Source organism: Berghia stephanieae, chromosome 15, assembly GCF_034508935.2.
Source record: "Berghia stephanieae isolate SIO BIC M18660-M18661 chromosome 15, UCSD_Bste_1.3, whole genome shotgun sequence".
NCBI classification, from domain to species: Eukaryota; Metazoa; Mollusca; class Gastropoda; order Nudibranchia; family Aeolidiidae; genus Berghia; species Berghia stephanieae.
In genome coordinates this window covers 10,330,005-10,346,472 of record NC_088374.1, presented here as the reverse complement: position 1 = coordinate 10,346,472, position 16,468 = coordinate 10,330,005, and the positions used below count along the sequence as shown (strand labels likewise).

The window sequence follows — 16,468 nt, the reverse complement described above, 5'->3', positions numbered from 1 at the left end:
TGTAAAAAACACACCGTTTTTATGCACCTCGGCGGTGAAAAAAAACAGTTTTTATGCACCTCCATTGGCGGTGTAAAAAACACCGTTTTTATGCACCTCCATTGGCGGTGTAAAAAACACACCATTTTTATGCACCTCCGTTAGCGGTGTAAAAAACACACCGCTTTTATGCACCTCCATTGGCGGTGTAAAAACACACCGTTCTTATGCACCTCCATTGGCGGTGTAAAAAACACACACGTTTTTATGCACCTCCATTGGCGGTGTAAAAAACACACCATTTTTATGCACCTCCGTTGGCGGTGTAAAAAACACACCGTTTTTATGCACCTCCATTGGCGGTGTAAAAAACACACCGTTTGTATGCACCTCCATTGGCGGTGTAAAAAACACACCGTTTTTATGCACCTCCATTGGAGGTGTAAAAAACACACCGTTTTTATGCACCTCCGTTGGCGGTGTAAAAAACACACCGTTTTTTATGCACCTCCATTGGCAGTTTAAAAAACACACCGTTTTTATGCACCTCCATTGGCGGTGTAAAAAACACACAATTTTTATGCACCTCCGTTGGCGGTGTAAAAAACACACCGTTTTTATGCACCTCCATTGGCGGTGTAAAAAACACACCGTTTTTATGCACCTCCATTGGCGGTGTAAAAAACACACCGTTTTTATGCACCTCCATTGGCGGTGTAAAAAGCACACCGTTTTTATGCACCTCGGCGGTGTAAAAAACAGTTTTTATGCACCTCCATTGGCGGTGTAAAAACCACATCGTTTTTATGCACCTCCATTGGCGGTGTAAAAAACACACGGTTTTTATGCACCTCCATTGGCGGTGTAAAAAACACACCGTTTTTATGCACCTCCATTGGCGGTGTAAAAAACACACCGTTTTTATGCACCTCCGTTGGCGGTGTAAAAAACACCGTTTTTATGCACCTCCGTTGGCGATGCTGGTTGATGAATGAAAATGTTACTGCGTGAAGCTCGAAGGAAAAAATAACGATAAGTGTTGAATTGTAAGCCTCAATTTAATAGACGAAGACATACTGTGGACGTTTCTGATTTCCCCTTTATCAACAAAACACGACGAATAAGACACTAAGGACGAATGAGAGATGTGTAGTGTGAATGGCGTAGATAAGGAGAATAAATATAAACAAAAATGGGACAGGAAATAGAATACCCCAATGTAAGGAGGTACGAATAAAATAATTATGACAATAGATATTAATAAAATTAATTAACACATATCTTTTATGTACCGCCTTTGTAAACGTGCGGTGTAGAATTAGACCCACAGATAAAAGAGGCGTCTACTTCTAATCTTATTTTCTGTGAAGAGACCCGTATAGGGAATGAGATTAGCGGAAGAGTAGCGCCCCTTGATTGGACGTCACCCATAGTCTGTGACATCACCGGCGGAAAAGTTATTAGAGAGAGAACGTCATGTTGTTTGTTCGCATGCGTCTCTCGTCCTCGCTTCCAAGTTATTAGAGAGAGAACGTCTTGTTGGTTGTGTGCATGCCTCTCTCACTTACTATCTGAGAATCTTCCTTGGCAGAGTGGAATAAGCGTACTTTTTCATGTCTTTATATTTATCAAACTCGTTACTCGCAAGCTGGTAGTGTTATTTGTCACGATACAAAGAAACTCGTTTAATAAATACAAGTCTATAAAAGAATCGCTTATTCACTCTCCTAAAATATCAATACTATCGCAAGTCTAATATTTTTCAATATAAAGGCATTAATCTTAATCTAAACCATATTATTTTGAAACGATGGGTAATATTCAACTTCTAGATTTAAAAAGAGTGTCCATATAGCGCAATATTCACTAAATGTACTAAAAGCGTTTTACAAGGGGTCGTGGCCAACAGAAACACTTCACATGTAGGAAGGGACACGACGCCTCTTAGACGATATATATTACATTTTTTTCGGACAAAGACAACGCTGTTAATGGCCAAGTACTTATTTTACACCGGAGTACGGTGAGATAATGTGAGTAAAGAGCCTTGTCCAATGACTCAACTATGCGCCGAGCGAGGCCCGAAACCAGGACCTCCCGATACGAAAGCGAGTGTCATTACACAAGACCACTTAGAATTTTTCTAGTAGAAACAAAGAAAAACGCTGTAGGCAAAAAGTGTAATATTTGTCTAATAATCAAGTCAAAGTCAATAAGATAAGACACCGTTTTTATGCACCTCCATTGGCGGTGTAAAAAATACACCGTTTTTATGCACCTCCATTGGCGGTGTAAAAAACACACCGTTTTTATGCACCTCCGTTGACGGTGTATAAAACACACCATTTTTATGCACCTCCGTTGGCGGTGTAAAAAACACACCGTTGTCAATCTGCCAGAAAAACCGATGCACATCGCAATCTTCTTGTCTGACACTAATCCGGAGAAAAGCCTTCTCTATGTGGAGCATAAGGCTACTTTATGTCTTCTAAATCGCATGAGCACATCGCTCAACAGAGGTAACAGGTTTGGGCCTGTTTCCATAGTCATTTAGAGAGATAGTGTTTGGTCCGGAGGCAGAAGCATCAAATACAGGGCGTATCTTAGTTGAAAGGGCTGGACATCTTAACAGGCAAACAGAATTTTGAATGTGTTATGTTCCGACCTTCATCCAAGGGCACCTTCTCAATGATGCAGTCTGCCTCCATTTACCTAAAAACACCATCATATTCCCTTTTCAGTATTTTATCTCTTGATAACTTTCTCTCAAGATTATCAAGTCTCTGCCTAGCTTGAGACTCATTCCACTACAGTTGCGGCTTCTTTGATTCAATTAGTGAAGTATTGAAAGGTAGTGCAAAGCAGTCCGAGGGGTTTTTTTCTATTAGGGTTAGTCATAATGCTAGGGTGTTTATTTTCCTTTTAGGGTTAGTTAAAGGTAGCCTAGGTTTTACTTTTTCTTGGGGTAAGTTGAGGGAATATTATTTAAGTTGTTTCCCTTTGCAGGAGCTTTTGGAAGGCCTCCCAAGTCAAGCGTGGTAAAGACTTGTGACTTATTGGTATTGATATTTACTGACTGATAAACTAAAATCATGCCGAATAAAGCATGGCAGCGACGACAAGCACATCGATTAAAGTGTGCAGCTAATCGTAATCAAGCTAATTAAGAAAATGATTCAGGCAATATCGAATGAAAATAGTTCTTTCCCCGCGAAATTGCGGGCTTTTTACTAGTTCTAAAAAAAAGTATTCATATCCTTGAAAAAGGATACTCAATATTTAAGATGAATGTATCGGTCTTGTGTGATATAACATTAATGAAACAAGAAATCCCGTTTCTTAGAAGATAACAAAAGGTTGGATACTCATCTTAGGTGGGATTGGGTTAAAACTAAAATCAATAAATTTACTCAAGACTACTGCAAATATAAACGTTGCAAAAAATTAGATACGTATAATGAAGTAAAAAGAGCCATTAATAAAAAGAAGAGCAAATATGTATTATCCTAATGACAATGATATTTTATCACAAATAATGGAACTGCGTAAACAAATTGAGGAAGGAGAGAAATTAAATCGATTCTTGTTATCATTAAAAATGACCGAGATATGAACAATACAATGTATAAATTGAAAGATGATGACAATGATTATGTTACAAATGAACTGGCAATCCTAGAAATTATTGCTAAATATTATTCACAACTTTATAATGAATTGAAAGAAGTCGAAACAATAGAAATGTTAAGTGACGAGCAAACAATAACAAATCAATATACCCAAAACTATGACAACGAATTTTGTGACTGGCATTTACGTATGATGAAATGAGGAATGTTGTAGAAAAAAAAATTAAAATGGATCATCCCCTGGGCCAGAAGAAATTCCAGTAGAATTTTGCAAAGTATTATTGTGATGAAATCAACCCGGCGATGTTTAACTGTTTTGAATTTATTCTTATAAATGATATGCTTAGTTACGGCCATCGAAGGAGGTAAGAGAGATAATACCGAAACACCAATTCAGGGATAAAGAAGATTTAGTGAATTGGAGGCCTATAATTTTAAAAATTACAGATTAGAAGATATTTGCAAAAACATTGGCAGTTAGACTGAAAGCAGTTATAAGCAAATTAGTAATGACCAAAAAGGATTTATTCATGGAAGAAACATTTCTGATATTTTGAGGAAATTGATGATATAATAGAATATGAACAAAAAAATAATCGTATCCTAGTTAATGTCATCAATTGATTGAAAAAGGCTTTTGATACTACATCAAAAACTTTCCTGTTAAGCCTTTGATTACGTTGGGTTTGGAAAATGTTTCAAGGGTTGTATGGTCATCATTCTCAATAATAGGAAGGTATGTTTAAAGAATTGTTACATATATCGGGAGACTTACATATGAAAATAGGTGTTGGACAAGGCTTTCCGATATCTCTTATAATTTTTATTCTAGGAGTAGAAATAATGATATTTAAAGTACGACAGGGGAGAAGCTTTCAAGAAACATAATTACAAAACAAGAGGTTTATACTTAAATATTATGCTGACGATATAACTTTTTATAAAGGATCAAAAAGGTTAAAAATATGTATTAGAAAATAATCAAATAGATTTTGATATTCTCTGGACTTACTTTGAATAAAAGTAAATCTAATCTTATGCAATTAACAAAAATCAATACTCGAAAAAAAGAGACAATGTTCAGCATTCAAATTCTAGAGGATTAAAATATTTTAGGAATATTATTCAGTTTCAAGATGGCAGCTGCTGAAAATAAAGATAATTGGATTCTTAAAATTGAAAATGCTAAAATCATGGGAAAAGAAACCTTTCTCTGATATATAAAATAAACATTGTCAAATCCGTTGGTATTTCCAAGTTAGTCTATATCAAGCAAAGTATTTCAATTCGGCTGATTACATTAGAAGACATTTTTATTGAGTTGGAGTTATGGGTCCAGGAGAAGGAAGAACCTTGTCTGGACGCAGGTTTGGATCATTCTTGGTCTGGCTATTCATCTTCAGCTGTTCCTGCAGGATTGGATCTAGGCTGGTATCACATTCAGTGTCATGGCAGCGCACAAGCTCCTGTACGACAGCAACGTGATGATCCTTCTCAGGAGTGATCATAAAGGGGGCATCTTGAACAACAAGACTCAAATCGAGAAGACCTTTCCACCTAACAAAAATGGCAGACTTCATTGTGGAGGAATACTGGAGAGAAATGTGGAACATGGAAACACCAAGAGGAGGAAACATCAGAAAAGATCCAACTAAAAATTGCCTTCATTCCACATCGCAAGAAATACTGGGTTTCATCAAATCCCTTCTTAACGGGACATGACAGAACTGCATCAAATATGTGCAGATGGAAACTTGGGAACAATGATACCTGCCGGAAATGTCAGGCAGCCCCAGAGACCAGACAGTAACTAAACTTGAAGGTGGCTATAAAACTGCCCTTAGGGCGGAGGAAGACCTTCGAAGCTGGGTTGACGAAATGATTTTGGAGGTGTAGCCATACGCTATTACTACTACTACTACTACTACTACTACTACTACTACTACTACTACTACTACTACTACTACTACTACTACTACTACTACTACTATTACTACTACTACTACTACTACTACTACTATTACTACTACTACTACTACTACTACTCTGCTACTACTACTACTACTACTACTACTACTACTACTACTACTACTACTACTACTACTACTACTACTACTACTACTATTGGAAGAAATGAAGATTTTCTTTAAATTTTTGTGAAAAAAAAATTCATATAGGAAAGCTTTTGAGAGAGTCAAAAGAGAAACTATGTGTAACGATAATAAAGAATGGTGTTCTGAATATGATTGTCATAATTTCTCAACAAAAATATTTCCTAATTAACTGGGTTTTTAATGGTAAAGTATTGTTTACTACTACTCTAATAGAAAAAAAAATGTTTTACGTTAAGCAAATCTCTATCAATTATCGATTCAAGCATATCATATCAATGTTGTGATATGAATGAATGGGCCAAAATAGGCTTAGGCTTTTATATGTCCATGATCTGTTAGCATGTCAGCATTGCAAGTCAATTCCAAATTTTAGCCATGAACATTTTAAGTTAATTCTAATTTGATTTACCTGAAGGGGAATCTAAAACTTTCAAATTCAAAAGATTTGAAACAAGTTTAAAAAAAAAAGAAGAGTATTCAAAATCAGACTGGAAAAGGGCAATACCAAAAGAATCGAGGAGAAGGATCAACAAAACACATTGTAACATAATCATTATTTTCATCTTTCAATTTATACATTGTATTCTTTATAATCCCCGTATTTTCTAACGATAAAAAGAATCGATTTCATTTCTCTCCATCCTCTATCCACTTGATGCCAGCTCTCCCATTGTTTCTTAATTTGTTTTACTACAATTTGTTTCCGCAATTCCATCATTCGTGGTAAAATATTATTGTCATAAGGATAATATACTATTTGTTCTTCTAGTTTATTAAGGGCTTTTATTTCTTCATTATAAGTATCTAATTTTTTTACAACGTTTATATTTGCAGAAGTATTGAGTAAATTTCTGGATTTCTATTTTAACCATTCCCACCTAAGATGAGGATCCAACATTTTGTTTTCTTCTAAGAAAATTTGGATTTTTTGTTTCATTAATATTATGTGTATGAATTTATTCAAGACCGATACATTAATTTTAATTATGAGTGTCCTTTTTGAAGGATATGAACTAATTTTTTTAGAATTGCTGGTGTCAAAGAGTCAAAAAAAACTGACCAAATAACAAACCACTACACTGAGATACCAGTCCTGTGTGGAACGGTCTTTGTAATTATTCTTTGTTCATCAATCAAGGGACTGAATTAGGTAGATGATGCATTCCTTCATTCCGACCATTGGTCCATGGAACCGGAGCGCATCCCGGTGTCTAAAGCTGGAAACATACAATAATTGTTTGCTACCCCTTGTAAAGGGCGCTAGCCTTCCGCCAGGTATAACAGGTCCTACCGTCTGGTGAACAATATTCACTTTATCACCGATGGTCTGATCTTTCTCCTCTTTCTCACCTCCCCGATTTGTTCCAAACAAAGGGTCCGAAATGAGAAAATGATACCATTCCAGTATTTCTTTCGTAATCCAGGGACAACTAGTTTGGTGGAATGACAGGCCTAACGAAGGGGTGGGATTTGTGATTGATTGTGTCAAAAGCGGACGATAGGTCAAGCAAATTCAGCAAAGAACATGAACCACTGTCTATAACTGAAAGAAGATATTTAACAACCCTAACAAGTGTGGTTTCCGTCGAACGATGTTGCCTATAAGCAGACTAAATTTTTTCTTCAATAAAATTATTTTAAAGATGAAACAGTAATTGTTTCCAAACAAGATTTTCCAATATTTTAGAAAGAAAAGGAATATCGGAGACGGGGCGATAATTTTAGAAGTCCTCTTTATCTAGATCAGGTTTTTTTTCCAAAGGTGTTTGGCATAAGCAACTTTGTAAATGTCTGGTACAGCACCTGACTGCAATGAATCGTTTACAATATATGGAAATGGAAGTTAAAATTACATCAATGCATTTCTTAGCATGGCAGTATTTACGGGTGTCTAAATCACAACTTTTAGTTGGAGACGACATAATGCAGTCACGTAAGTCTTCTTCAGTGATCTTTGGAAAAATTGTTAATGAATCACCATGAAACTTGTCAAATGTTGTTTAGATCACTTTACGTGACAATTCCCTTTATTCATTACAAAGAAGAATTTTTTTCTTTCGGGTATATTCCAATGGAAGACTGGAATAACCCAGGCGTCATCCGCACTACAGCGCTGCAAACTGAGAGAGGAGAGGTGACTTGCTCAAGGCCACACACCGCAGCGAGTATTTGAACTAGGTTCATTTCGTGTAAGAAGCAAAGACCATACCACTGAGCCACTCTGCGACATAATTCAAGATATTAAAAAAAAAACACCCACCATTTTTAAAGAATAAGGAGAACAAAGCGCATAGCAACCTTTGTCTTCCGTGCATAATCTGGTAAAATCATAAGGAATCAGTGTAACGGATAAAGTGTGGATAAATCATTTGATTTTCGTTACAATAATCTTTACATCTAAAATCAAATATGGTCCAAACAATATCCATTAGCTGCCAAGAAATGATATGAGGAATAGAAAATTGATTTAACATCATATTCTTCTTCTTCTTTTTCTTCTTCTTCTTCTTCTTCTTCTTCTTCTTCTTCTTCTTCTTCTTCTTCTTCTTCTTCTTCTTCTTCTTCTTCTTCTTCTTCTTCTTCTCTTCCTTCTTCTCTTCTTCTTCTTCTTCTTCTTCTTCTTCTTCTTCTTCTTCTTCTTCTTCTTCTTCTTCTTCTTCTCTTTCTTCTTCTTCTTCTTCTTCTTCTTCTTCTTCTTCTTCTTCTTCTTCTTTCTTCTTCTTCTTCTTCTTCTTCTTCCTTCTTCTTCTTCTTTCTTCTTCTTCTTCTCTTTCTTCTTCTTCTTCTTTCTTCTTCTTCTTCTTCTTCTTCTTCTTCTTCTTTTCTTCTTCTTCTTCTTCTTCTTCTTCTTCTTCTTCTTCTCTTCTTCTCTTTCTTCTTCTTCTTCTTCTTCTTCTTCTCTTCTTCTTCTTCTTCTTCTTCTTCTTCTTCTTCTTCTTCTTCTTCTTCTTCTTCTTCTTCTTCTTCTTCTTCTTCTTCCTTCTTCTTCTTCTTCTTCTTCTTCTTCTTCTTCTTCTTCTTCTTCTTCTTCTTCTTCTTCTTCTTCTTCTTCTTCTTCTTCTTCTTCTTCTTCTTCTTCTTCTTATTCTATCTTTTTATTCTTTTTTTTATTTTTTTCTATCTTCTTCATTCTTTTTTATTATTATCTTTTATTTTATTATTATTATTTTTTATATTATTAATTATTTTATTTTATTATTATTATATTATTATTATTATTATTATTAAATTTTTATTTTATTATTATTATTATTATTATTATTATTATTATTATTATTATTATATTATATATTATTATTATATTATTATTATTATTATTATTATTATTATTATTATTATTTTATTATATATTATTATTATTATATAATTATTATTATTATTATTATTATTAATTATTATTATTATTATTATTATTATTTATTTTTATTATTATTATTTTTATTATTATTATTATTATTATTATTTATTATTATATTATTATTATTATTATTATTATTATTATTATTATTATTATATTATTATTATTATTATTATTATTATTATTATTATTATTATTATTATTATTATTTATTATTATTATTATTATTATTATTATTATTATTATTTTATTATTATTATGTGCCATCATGTTTATCATATATTGCCAATAAAAATACCATTAATGATGAATCCTGAGGCTCGTTCGAAACCCATAATTATAGGCATCGACTTTGTAGAGAGTATTATCGAATACTCCTCTATCTATGAGTGTACCAAGCTGATAAAGTCAAATTAAATCAATGTTTATGATTTTTCTTTTGTATTATCATTAAATATTTTTTATTTGTGTATCGATTTATTCTTCCTTTTGTTGGGATTTACTTGTTTATGAATCAATATATGGCGCGTGCCATAACTATTTGACCAATATCCTCGCAATGAATAATAATAATAATAATAATAATAATAATGGTATAGATTTATATTGCGCCAAACATCCCTTCATCAGGAGGGCTCTTGAACAGAATACATTGATTTTAAATGTCGTTCGATGACGATGATTTCATCTAGTCATAAATTGGAGGAGTTAAATTTCAAAATCTACAAAGTGTTCTTTACCATCATTCATAGAAAACTTCAGAATGTGGGTCTTTCATTATTGACTTAAGGGGGGTCGATAATAAAAATAGAAAGATCTTTAATTGGGAAATTTTATCAAACTAATGATGTTTTTACATCGGATATCATGCAAAAATCAGAGGAAAATATAGTTCGCGTTATGCGCATAACAAGAGTCCTTTTTGAAAACAAAGCCAGTCCATTTCTCCTGAATGCCACCATTTGTCATCACCTGTCACAGTATCCAGCCACCAAGGCCATCCAAGAATTGTCTGAGAACATGTATTGCGATGATTGGCTCTCGGGAGGCGACAGTGTGGACGAGGTTATAAATCTCATGTCTGAAGCTTCAAAAGTCATGAGTGAAGCTGGTATGAAGTTATGCAAATGGTCTTCCAATAGTTCAGAAGTTGCAGAAAATATTCATAGACATTTCGAAGACAAAAGCTTAAAAAATGACTCTGTCAAAGTTCTCGGAATGCGTTGGAGTCCAGTCGAAGACACTTTCACCTTTGATGGTATCTTGGTTCCAGAGGATGTGTTAGTTACAAAACGGTTGATTTTGAGTTGCATAGCCAAGACATTTGATCCACTTGGGCTTATCTCCCCTATTATCATGTCTGTCAAATTTTTGTTTCAAGAAGTGTGGAAGTTGGGACTTGATTGGGATGAGCAAGCTGAGTTCGAGTTGAGAAAACGATTTTTGGCATGGGCTGGAGATTTGCTTAGGTTGCGAGAGTTATCGATTCCAAGATGTTTTATTTCTCTCACGTGGAAAGAGAAACAATCTGTGGAACTTCATTGTTTTTGTGATAGTTCTCTCAAGGGTTATGGTGCTGTGATCTATTTAAAAGTTCTTGAAGTTGATGGTTCAATCTCTATTTCTTTGTTGTTGTCAAAGGCTAGACTTAGTCCTTTAAAGCCTGTCACTCTTCCAAGACTGGAATTGCTAGGAGCCGTCGTTGGTGCTAAACTTCTCCGGTCTGTTGTCAATAGTTTGCAGCTCCCAGACAGTGTGAAGTACTTTTGTTGGACTGATTCGTCTGCGGTGCTGCAGTGGATCCGTAGTGAGCCGACTCGGTGGAAAATGTTTGTGTGCAACCGTGTAGCTCAAATACAAGAGCTTACCCGAGTCATGGCATCATTGTATAGGGAAAGAGAACCCAGCCGATTGTTTAACCGGAAGGTTGTCAGCTGAGGAAATTCTGAAGAAACCGTTGTGGTTTCAAGGTCCACCGTGGCTCAAAGGTCCTAATAATGAAATGGACGAAGTCAATGAGGGTAGCCATGTGGTAAGTGAGGAATCAGCAACCACTAGTGTCACAGTGTGCCCAGCTAAAGCTGGTTCAGCATTGGATTTTACACAGTGGGGAGATTTCTCTAAGTCTATTAGAATAATTGGTTGGATTTTCTGATTCATAAATAATTCAAGAAGAAGAAGAGATCTTATGGAAACGACACATCCTAAGTTGTGTGTTGATGAATTTGAGTTTGCAAAATTGAAGTTGTTGTTGTACATACAAAGTTTACATTTCGCTGAAGAAATCGAGTGTCTTGAAAATAATAAGCAGGTTAAAAGGACGTCAGTCTTGTATAAAATTAATCCCTTTCTTGACAAACGAGGACTGTTGAAGGTGAGAGGTCGGCTTCAATTTTCTGATCTTACCTTGAATGAAAGTTTCCTATCATTCTGCCAAAATGTCATTTGACCTTGTTATTAGTGCGCAGAGAACACATTGCGTTAAAACATACAGGAGTGTCACAAGTTATGGCATCTGTGAGAAATCAGTTTTGGATAATAGGTCTAAGGTCTCTGACAAAAAGGGTTAAGCGGAAGTGCGTTCGTTGTCAACGATTCGATTCTCAACAATGTTCACAATCAATTTCTCCCTTACCCCAGGAGCGCCTGGTTCGTGCCGATCCCTTTAGTATTACTGGTGTTGACTATGCAGGTCCTTTATTCACTGTGGATGCTGTAGGGAAGAAATTCTATATCTTACTCTTTACGTGTTGTGTGGTTAGAGCAGTTCACATTGAGCTTTGTGGAAGTTTGTCATTGAGTGATTTTCTACTCGCGTTCAGACGTTTTGTTGAGAGACGTGGAATGCCATCTAAAATACTATCTGACAACGCGAAGACATTTCAAGCGGCGGCAAGACATATTGCTGATCGTTATACCGATGACGGTCCTAAGTGGTCATTTAACGCTCCTAGAGCTCCTTGGAGAGGTGGAGTTTGGGAAAGACTAGTGCGTTCAGTAAAGCAATCTTTAAAAAAGACAATTGGAAACCGGAGTTTGAGTAGAGTAGAGCTGGAAACTGTCTTGTTCAAAATAGAGTCTTGCATAAATGGCAGACTCCTGACTTATGTCTCTGATGACCCTGAGTGCAATGAGGCATTGTCACCTGCTCATTTTCTGCTTGGGCGTCATGATAGCCATAAGCCGGCGGTGGAAGCAAAAGAGCCAATTGTTAGTGGAGCCATGGCAAGAGAAGCTTCGTTACAGATTAAAAGGCAATTAAATAAATTCTGGGATCTCTGGCACAAGGAGTACATTCGAAACCTGCCTCTTGTCAGGTCTTCACCTAAGGGTTCTCCGGTTAAGATATGTTCTCTAGTTTTACTCAGAGAAGATAACAGTCTAAGGCTGCGGTGTCCTTTAGCTCGAGTTGTTCGTCTTTTACCTGGGCGAGATTGTTGTGTCAGAACTATTGAGATCAGAACTGCTAATGGCATATTTGTACGACCAGTGCAGAGGGTCCATGCTCCCGAATTGGAAAATGAACAGTATCCTGTTGAAGAATATATTTCTTCATGTGATGATAAAGTTGATGAAAACTCAAAGCAGGACAGTGATAACAGATTGAAGCATTCACAAACATCTGTACCACTAGATGTGGCGATGATAGATCGCCGCAGAAAACTCATTCCGTTGTTGTTTCGAGAGCTGGTCGCATTATTAAATCTCCAGCTCGTTTACAGATTGTTGACATAAGGTTGACTGTATTTTAAGCATTTAACGTATTCATTATCACATTTAATTTTGAAATGTTCGTATATTTTATTAATTATTTTACTGTTGACAAGTATTATTACCATGTGTTTATCATTAAACTTGCCAGAATATTTTACGAATTTTACGCTAAAGTGGCAACCCAGATTATTTAGACTTGAAAGTTATAAGGTACATATAATACATATAGGTTGATATCGTACACTATATGCATGCATTCATTACAATGATAATAATGTTTTTCATATACAATGCCTATTCCGGGCCCTTTGGAATGCTAAAAGACCAAATTTAATCATATACCCACTTGTCCCCTGGACAACGATCCGTTTGTAAAAGTTGTAAGTGAGGCGGAATGGGTAGAGCTGATGGCTTAGTGATAAGTCCCTGATAATAGGTTCGGATGATTGTGTGCTTAAGTACCGATGGAGGCGCTTGCCATGTGTATTCACGACGCCTAGCATGTCCTAATAACTAATAACATCATATCACAGACAGACTTGAATGCAAAGATATCAATTTAAATAGCCATCCTATTTTAATTGTTGAAAGTGGAATAACTTTAAACGTTAAAACATTTTGTTTCAATATATAATATATAATGTCTATATATTCATTTTTATCTTGGAGATAATTAAAGATTGAGGCAAAAGTTTATAGTTTAAGTTCACTGGGATTTCCCTTTTATTTATCTTTTTTTTTTTTTGTTTTTAAATGATGTTTAATTCTCCTTGTCAGTCTCATAAAAGCCAGTTACTCATAATCGTGACCATTATAATTGCGCGGAACTTTACTATTGTTATTGTTTTTAAAATGGATTTGATTTATTATTAAGAGTTAGAGCTAACACATTATTGTAGGCAATTCGTTAAATTTGTATTCAACACATGTATTCCCTCATAACAATTTATCTTATTTGTTGAAGACATTACTTCAAGGTGGGGGGTAATGTTATGGAAAATGAGAAGTTACCCGAACAGAGCCTTAATGACATTATGTCGATGTAGGTAGCGGAAGTAGGTAGAGGGAAGAGAGAGAGAGAGAGAGAGAGAGAGAGAGAGAGAGAGAGAGAGAGAGAGAGAGAAATATGGTGGAGGCTGTTGTGAAACAAATATTATAAATAAAGCGTATATAATCATCAATGGATTTTGTGTTATATGTGTAGTCATATTCTTGTACATGAACTAAAGTTAATTCTCTTCAGGCATCCTTTCGTCTCAAGAGACGATGGTTTGCGCCCTGTATGGCTTTGGTCTCATCAGTCTTGTTGAGAGCGGCGACGGGTGTGACTCAGCAGACCAATCCTTGCATGGCAGTCTCTCCGAAGTTGTACACGTAATTTGACTGTGTGTTTGGTGTTTGGATCTGCTGCCTCTCTTTCTTCCTTGCTCTCCTCTCCTCAAACTTCTTCTTTCTCCTCTCCTCACCTCTCTTCGCTCCCTCCATTACCGCATATCTCCAGCCGCTGCGGTCGTCAACAAGCGTTTCCCATGTGTTTGAGTCGATGCCTGCCAGTTTCATGTCTCGTTTGCAGACATCATAGAAGCGCAGAGCTGGACGGCCAGTTGGTCGCCGTTCAGAAGCTAGTTCACCGTACATGATGTCTTTGGGTATGCGTCCATCGTCCATCCTGTGTACGCGACCAAGCCATCGCAAACGTCGCTGGCAGAGCATGAGATGCATACTGAGGGAGTTCTCTCTTTCTAGCACTGCATTGTTAGTGAGTCTGTCCTGCCACCAGATGCCGAGAATTCGTCGTAGACAGCGAATGTGGAAGTTTTCCAGGTGGTTCTCCTGTCTGGCATATGTTGTCCAGGATTCACTGCCATACAATAGGCTACTGAGTACACATGCCTGGTAGACTTTGAGTTTGGTGTTCAAAGTGAGTTGGTTCTTGGTCCACACTCTCTTGCTCAGTTGTGCCTTGACAGCGACAGCTTTGGCGATGCGCTTGTGTAATTCTGCATCAAGTGAGAGGTTGCTGGTGATAGTTGTGCCCAGGTATGTGAAGTGATCAGTGACTTCTAGCTCCTCGTTGTCAATGCGAATTGCTGGTATAGAGGGGACATCCTGACACATTACATTTGTTTTCTTGATGCTAATCGTCAGCCCGAATTCCCTGCATGCGTGGGAAAACCTGTCCATCGGCCGCTGGAGGACTTCCTCGGTATGCGCGCATAGAGCTGCATCATCTGCAAATAGTATTTCCCTTATGAGGACTGTGCGGACCTTGGTCGTTGCTCTCAGCCGTACCAGATTGAACAGCTTACCATCACTTCTGGTGTGTAAGTGGACTCCTTCTGGGCACTGTTTGAATGCAAACTTCAGCAGTAAGGAGAAAAATATACCAAACAAAGTCGGTGCAAGGACACAGCCTTGTTTCACGCCTCTGCGCATGGAGAAGGGTTAAGAGGCTCCACCTTCGTAGCTGATGGTGCCCTTCATGTCGTCGTGGAAGGAGGCAATGATGATAAGCTGCTGTGAGGACAGCCAATCTTCTTTAGCAGCTGGAAAAGGCCCTTCCTGCTAACAAGGTCAAATGCAATGTTCTCTGCATTTCTCCTGAATCTGACGTACTGAGAAGATCATGTCGACCTCTTGGCTCTGAAGCCACACTGCGACTCTGGGTAGTTTCGTTTGGCGAGGACTTGCAGTCGAGCCAGGACAGCGCGCGCAAAGACTTTACCCACAATTCTCAGTAGATATATTCCCCTATAGTTATTACAGTCACTATGATCTCCCTTGTTTTTGTAGAGGGTGATAATCTTGGCGTCGCGCATATCCTGGGGTACCTTGTCTTCTCCCCAGCAAAGACACAGGAGTTTATGTAGTGGTTCCAAGAGGGCTGGCTTTCCACATTTGATGATTTCGGGTGGAATGCTGTCTTCACCCGGTGCTCTGCCACAGGCCAGAGCATCGATTGCTTTGCTGAGCTCCTCCATAATTGGTTCTGCGTCTAGCTCTGCCAGTACCGGCAGTTCTTCAATTGCGTCTAACGCTTTTTAGGTGGCAGTGTTTTCTCTGGCGTAGAGTTCCAAGTAGTGCTCTACCCATCGTCCCATCTACTTGTCCTTGTCTGTGATGGCTTCTCCTGTCGTTGATTTAATAGGCGCAGTTTTCTTTGTAGATTTGCCTGTCGCCTGCTTGATGCCCTCATACAGGGCCCTTATGTTGCCACTGCCCGACGCTTGCTGGATGTTGTCCAACAACTGAAGCCAGTATTCGTTGGCGCAACGTCGTGCTGTTTGCTGTGCTTTGCTTCGAGCAGCTCGCAATGCCTGCAGGTTCCTCTGACTTGGTTCACGTTTATAGCTGACAACCTTGGCATCACTGACTGGCTCCATGATACCTTGTGACATGCCTTGTTCTGAAAGTAGATGCTCGTCACGCATACTTTGCGATAGCAGCAGGGTTCAAAAAGCCTCTGACCATTCTCATTCATCTTTCCTATGCCGTGGTGCCCCAAAACGGTTGGCCACGATTCTCTGTCGGCACCAACTCGCGCGTTGAAGTCGCCAAGAAGGCAGATATGCTCCACTTCTGGGATCTTGTTGACAATGGCGTCTAATGACTCATAGAATTGGTCCTTTACTTCAACCAAAGCTTGCAGGGTTGGGGCGTAGACGCAAACAAGG

The 16,468-nt window shown here is 37.4% G+C and overlaps 3 protein-coding genes across 3 annotated transcripts; 2 read left to right on the top strand and 1 right to left on the bottom strand.

Moving 5' to 3' along the window:
- Positions 1–9,947: 9,947 nt before the first annotated feature.
- On the top strand, positions 9,948–11,018 carry LOC144960364 (uncharacterized). The gene has a single exon (XM_078893447.1). It carries the CDS (start codon positions 9,948–9,950, stop codon positions 11,016–11,018), a length of 1,071 nt encoding a protein of 356 aa, XP_078749573.1.
- Positions 11,019–11,082: 64 nt separating this feature from the next.
- On the top strand, positions 11,083–12,815 carry LOC144960363 (uncharacterized). The gene is made up of 2 exons (XM_078893445.1): positions 11,083–11,112; positions 11,721–12,815. The coding sequence occupies exons 1-2, from the start codon at positions 11,083–11,085 to the stop codon at positions 12,813–12,815; spliced, it is 1,125 nt and encodes a 374-aa protein (XP_078749571.1).
- A 2,603-nt stretch (positions 12,816–15,418) lies between these two features.
- Positions 15,419–15,775, bottom strand: LOC144960362 (uncharacterized). The gene has a single exon (XM_078893444.1). The coding sequence runs from the start codon at positions 15,773–15,775 to the stop codon at positions 15,419–15,421; it is 357 nt and encodes a 118-aa protein (XP_078749570.1).
- Positions 15,776–16,468: the final 693 nt, after the last annotated feature.